This window comes from Corylus avellana, chromosome ca8 (genome assembly GCF_901000735.1).
Source record: "Corylus avellana chromosome ca8, CavTom2PMs-1.0".
Classification (NCBI taxonomy): Eukaryota; Viridiplantae; Streptophyta; class Magnoliopsida; order Fagales; family Betulaceae; genus Corylus; species Corylus avellana.
The window spans coordinates 19120514-19127305 of NC_081548.1; the positions used below are offsets into that span (position 1 = coordinate 19120514).

Here is a 6792-nt window from a genome sequence, read left to right on the forward strand (position 1 = left end):
AAAAAAGAAGAAGCAAGATTTATGACGTTTTATTAATGGAACGTGATTTTTGCAATTTCTAAGGAATTTATCCTAGGTTTTTAAGTTCATCAAGGAGTATTTAAAAGTGTAAGAGGATTTTATCTGGACTCAGGGAGATTTTCGAAAGTTTTATTTTAGAGGGATAAAATAAAACAAAATATATTAATAATAAATAAATAGGATAATATATATAAAAAGAGAGAGCTGCTCGAGTGGGCTTGATTTTGCTAAAGTGAACACAAAATACGGCGAACTACTTGACACTTACGCGCGCGTACAAATGAAAGATAAAGATTTAAAATGGGCAGGAATATAAAACAAATAATAAACATGCAAAGTTTTATTTTGGTAGTTTGGAGAGAAATTGATGCAACTTTTAGTTTGGGAATATGACACATTGTAAATTGAGTGTCAGTTTGAGAGAGTACTTATATTTTACAACTTGAAATATCTAAGAAAGTCTACCAACATCCTTTGTAGAGCAATCCTCATTATCAGAAAGTTTCAGAAACTCTTGTTCAATCTAAACAGAGAGTTTCAGAGGACCGTTTGCTTATCGAAACTTACATTAAAGAAAGCAACAACTTTGTATAGATGCATAATGTGCTCAAGACATTGCAGTTTTGCTAAAATGAAGCGTCCCCTGAAGTGGCTAGCCTGTACAAGGAAAAACAAAGCCAAGAGAGAAAACCTTGTATTCATTTTTGTTCTGAAACCTGCTGTACAAAGAACTGGACACAGAGTAATCTTCGGTGCTTGATATGCTTCAACCTCTAAGATTAAGGGTGCGTTTGGGATTGCAGTTTCGCAAGAATAATCTGCGAAAGATCGTAAAACCCTAAATAGAATAACCGGCATGCAACAGCAAATAGTTCTTTCAAGCCTGCAGACTCATCCCTAGCCATCATACACCCACATAGAGACACGGGAACGAGAACGGGAACCTACATAATCTCCTTGGCTTTGTGTTGCCATCCGTGTATCAAGCAACTGCAGTTGTCTTTTAATCCAAGGAGGATCATTCGGACTCAACCAGAGAGCCTCACCAGTATGCCTGTTCTTGAAATCTGGCTGCCGTGGATTTACCTTATGTTTCCTGCAATCCCACCATTCATATGGATTGGTGAAAAACACCTGCCACAAGTAGAGGCGATTTTCATCCACTTCAAAGCCACCTATAAATGCAACAAGATAAGGGATAAAGAAATAGATAAGCATGTGAAAAAGAGAAGAGGGAAAATAACTCAAAATGAACAGCTTTTAAGGATTGTCATAATAAGCATAGTATTGATTATGGCGAAGAGAAAACAGTTCCAATAATCATGCAATTGAATGGTCCATGGCCAATTAAACAAAGAGCTGATCCCCCCTGCTCAGCTAAGTTATTATTTTGTCCCTAGAACAATCCTCCAAATGACTCAAAATGAGTACTTGGACCCATGCAACAGGTTGTGCTGCTTAAGACAACTTTACAAAAAGTTGGATCAGTCAAAAGCCTCAAAAATAGCAATTCTCAAACTTCAAAACTGAAAAGCAAAAACCCTTCGACCATCACTTGTGCTGAGCATTGATCTAATTATATGCACGTAAGCACACAAATTACATTAATATAAGGGTAAAGTCTATATACCCTCTCAAATTACCACTCAATTATAATGTCCTCTCAAACTTTCAATTGTAACAATGTCTCCCCAAAACTATCAAAACATTGTCAATGTCTCCCAAGGCTAGCAAAAAGATAAAAATGCCCTTATATATTTCTCAATAAGACAAAAATACTCCTATAGATTCAAAAATAATAATAATAATAATAATTAAAAAAAAAAAACAATTTTTTTTAAAAAAAAATTTATAAAAAAAAATCAATTTTTTTTTTTTTTTTTTAATTTTTTTCTTATAAAAAGGATTTTATTTTTTAAAATTTTAAATTTGGCCACCCCTTTGAATTTTTTTTTTTTTTTTAGGGTAGTTTCATCATTGTGGGAACATTGGCAATGTTTTGGTAGTTTAAGAGGGAGATTATCACAATTGAAAGTTTGAGGGGCATTGTCAAGTGGGTGATAGTTTGAGGGTGGTACGTGGACTTTCCCCTTATATAATCACCATCATCCCACGTGGATCATTCAAACAGTTTCTAGGTCAGCTATTCAAATCCTGTGCGGGCAACTCACTCCATTAAAAAATATACTCGTTTTTGGTTACTTCCTTCGTAGTCTTCTAGTCATTTCTAACAAACTCCAGAAAAAGGTTTCGTTGACCCAGAAATAGTATAACACATCCAACAAAACTGTCCAATACATTTCAACCAGAATTAGAAATTGTACCTGCTCCTGCTTGGGACCCCTCAACTTTGTGGCTTTTTTGGCCTAGGAAACCTTGGTCAATATAATTCAATTCGTTTACGATGACCTACAAAGAACAAACAAAATGGTTCTACAGATAGAGGTTATGCATATTTAGCAGTACCACAAAATCATAGGAAGAGGGTAAAGGTCTAAGCCTCTAAGGTATTCTATCAACATTAGTGTATGATCTTGCTCTATTGGCAATAATAGCTTGTTAGCTTCTATATGATACAGGTCCCTCACAATCATTTTTGATAAGTAAAATTTTTTTTGATAAGTAGGTCCCTCACAATCATATACAAATGATTTTTTTTTTTAATAAGTAAAACAAATTCATTAAAAAGCACAAGAGGCACAACCCAAATACATATGGAATATACAAGAAAAAACACCCAGCAAGTCAAAGAGAGCACAAAATTCTACAAAGTTGGAGATATTAAGAAAGGCACTAGCAGAGATTCACTCAAAAAGGAATTTAAGAAAACATAGATGTAGATCCAAACTCGTCTTCTTGCAATCATAGAAACTTTGAGCATTCGTTTCTCTCCAAATGCACCGCATTGAACATGCGGGGATTACATTTCAAACAATTTGAGTATCATTCTGACCGACTCTTCATTTCCAACAAGCCAAAAGATCTAACCCACTTTACTCCAAACATTTGACAACCATATTCAACAAATCTCTCACAACATCACAATGAAGGAGGAGATTATTGGGAGTTTTCCCACTCTTTCTGCATATATAGCACCAATCCATCACTATGATTGACACTTGAGGAGATAATTCAGATTGGAAATTTTCCCTAAAGATGTCCAGGTGAAGAAAGTCACTCTCAAAGGAGCCTTAGTCCTCCAAAACTTTGTGAAAAGTTTTGCCCTCAAAAGAGCGTCTTTGCGAAGGGATCCAATAGAACTTATTGTCACCATCCTAATCCAGCCCAATGGAGTACAAAACACTGAAAAAAGGAGATATGAAATCACCCTCCCAATCATGCACCAATATGATAAAATTTATGTCCCAACGCACCATAACATTGTGAGAAAGCATATGGTCAGCCACCAGAGTATCCCTATCCCTTGCAAGGCAAAATAACTCCAGAAAAGTTTCCATCAAAGTGCAATCTCCAAACCAAACGTCATGTCAAAACCTGGTTCGAGAGCTATCATCACCTCAATACTAACAAAGCTAGAGAAGGCATCCCAACCCCCCCTAATATGTTTCCATAAACTCACTACATATGGTCCATTGATAAAATTAGGTATCAACCACCTGTCAAACTATCATTTTTTTATCCATTACCTGTCACCAAAAAGCCTCTCTCTCTACATCATATCTCCATCAACACTTTCCCAAAAGAGTATGATTGAAAGTAAGCAAACTCCTAACCCTGAAAAATCTCCAGGATGAAAAGGAATACAAACCTTTTTTAGATGAAATTTTGACTCATTATCCAAACCACCCCACAAAAGATCCCTCTGCAATTTTTCTAACCAATTAGCAACACCAACAAGAACAGGGAAGAGAGAAAGGAAATAGGTATAAAGGTTGGAAGGCGTGCTCTTACTCAATGTTAAATGACCACCCTTAGACAGGCAGAGTCTTTTCCACCCAACTAATCTTCTTTTCATTTTCTCAATAATTGTAACAAATAAATATATCCTTGAAAGGAGCATCCAAAGGGAGGCTCAAATATTTCATGGGCAACAAAGAAACCCCGCAACCAAGAATACGAGCCAGACCATCAACATTTGCCACATCAGAAATCAATTCAGATTTGGCCAAATAAATCTATTTTTTTTTTTCTTTTTTTGTGAAGAAAGAGCATAAAATAAATCTTCAACCCTAAAGCATCTTCAAAACAAAGGAGATGAGAAACAGAAAATAGCTAAAATAATTTGGTACAATCCCATAGAAAATAAAGGTATCGTCAACGAAACCCCCACCGAAATGCTAGTGATAAAACCCTCATTCATAGCAGTTTACATCATTTAACTCAAAGCTTCCATAACAATCACAAATTGAAGGGGAGACAAAGGATCACCTGTCTTAGACCCCACGATCCCACATCTCATAGAGGGGAGGAAAGTAAGCTATAGAAAAAATAACCACTAGGAGTACCATTAATGTAGAGGGGGCGGCTTGCATGGGTCCTTGGTTTACCCAACCGGGGTGGGTAGATGAAATGGCCCTTCCTTGGAGGTGTTCTTCATTATCAAAAAAAAAAAAAAAGCCTTTCTCTAAGTCCAATTTACATACACGCCTGGCCTGCCATATTTGAGACCACTATCTAAACATTCATTGGCGACGAGAAAAAAAATTTAACAACCTCTTATTAAAGCATTATGAGTCTTTGAAATGATATTATCCAAAACAGTTTTCAATCTATTTGCCAAGACTTTTGCAATAATTTTATAGACACCACTCACCAGACTTATAGGATGAAAGCCTTTGACCTTAACAACCCCTACTTTCTTAGGAATAAGAGTAATAAAAGTAGCATTCAAACTTACCATGCTCATGGAAATCTAGAAATACTTTCATAACATTGACTTTGACATCCTAGCAATTTTGGCAAAAAAGCCATAGAAAAAAATATCTGGACCCGGAGCTTTATCCCCATTCATATCTTTCACCACCCCAAAAACATCCCTTGCCTCAAAAGCTTGCTCCACCCAATCTGCTTCCTTCTCACAAATTGAGTGAAAAGGAAGACCATCAGATCTTGCTGTCAATTTTTATTCCCAGGATAAAGCTGAGTGTAAAATCGAACTATATGATCCTAAATTTCAGCAGGACTAGAAGAAATATCACCATTGATAACCAAATTCCCTACCGAGTTACATCTTCTATTAGAGTTAGAAGCCCGATGGAAGATTTCACCACCCTCGACTTTTGCCTCCAACTCACCTCCTCCAAAAGAATAGTCTTCTCCAACTCAACTGTAGCCACATCCTTCCTCAATTTCTCCTCTCTCGAAAGAGATCACTTTTCTTCAAGCACATCCAGCGCTTTTATATCACCAAGAAGAGCCCATTTTTTCATCTTTACAATACCAAACTCTGTTTCATTCCACATCTTTAAATCAGCATCCTAGAGCTTTTAGTTTCTGAGCCAAAACAAAACTAGGAAAACACTGAAATCAATAAGAACTCTACCAGTGCCTAACCTTTTCAACTAAAGAAATTTAAAATACCTTCTGCCCCTCTAAAATTCACCACAATCAAGTAGACTAGGAAAGTGATCTGAAAGTATCTTGGGCAACTTGCTCTGAACAACGTCCAGAAAGTGAACTTTCCACTAGGGAGAAATGAAAAATCTGTCAATTCTATCACCACCTCAATATTGTCAAAATAATAGGTTAAGTAATTAAATTCGTCATTTCTCATTAATTTAGACTTTTGAGATAAGTGACAATTTTTATTTTTTGACGGGTAACCTCAACAAGGTAGGGCCCTCCGAACCCATTCCTGCAGAGTAAATCTTGGACCCGCGCACTGCACATTCGGAAGTTTTCCTACATGGATTAGGGTAAATTGTTGGCTTTTTACATCAGGGGTGTGGGCCCAAGGGAGAATTTGCACCTAGCAAGTCTTAAACTTGGGATCTATGGGGTGATACTACCTAAGACCACAAGCGCCAACCCCTTGGGGTTAGATAAGTGGTAATTTATTGCGGAATCAAAGTATATGATCCCAAATTTGAACCCTAACTCTACTTTATCTCCTATTTGGATAAGTGGTAATTTATCATTCTTTAAAAATAATTAATAATATGATCAGTAAAAGCAAAATAATGTAACACATAACTGAAAATGGTGCCTAAGTGCCTCTTTTGGTGTGTATGGAATGAAAGGAAAGATAGGTGCTTTGAGGAGAGAGAGACGACGTGGGGGACTATTTTATCTTTGTTCTATGAAGCTTTGTATTTATGAACAACGGCGTATGTATTAGCTTTAGTGATTTCCTTGTTCGTTTTGATCTTACTAATTAGGTGGTTCCTTTTGTATACTTCCAATGTACTTAGGGGTGCCTTACCCTTCTAAATTCTAATGAGATTGATTTATTATTTATTAAAAAAAAAAAAAAAAAAAAAAAAATCCGAAATTGAAGACTTGAACACCTATTGGATATAAGCTGTAACTTGAATCCTGAAAGAAAATTGATACACCACTATCTATTAAAGATTCAGAACACCCTAACTAAATCAGTCTTCAAACAAAGTGATAAACAATTGTAATCACCCATTATGCACCCAAATATCATTATTTTAGCGATATCAGTAAGCCAAAAAAAAAGGAGGGGGGGGGGGTGGTTGGTGCAAAAAAAAGAAGAATTAGCTTCTGAACCTCGTAATATGTTTTGAGATCCTTTTTGAAAGACCCTAAATGACCTGAAACATAGACAAAATCCTTCGGTTCTAAATG

The 6792-nt window shown here is 36.1% G+C and overlaps 1 protein-coding gene across 1 annotated transcript; it reads right to left on the reverse strand.

Moving 5' to 3' along the window:
* Positions 1 to 334: 334 nt before the first annotated feature.
* On the reverse strand, positions 335 to 6792 carry LOC132189859 (protein OSB1, mitochondrial-like; the record flags this gene model as incomplete). The annotated part of the gene is given in 3 exon segments (XM_059604674.1): positions 335 to 1196; positions 2346 to 2430; positions 6715 to 6792. Coding segments are annotated over 3 exon segments (441 nt in total), but the record flags the coding sequence as incomplete, so codon positions are not given.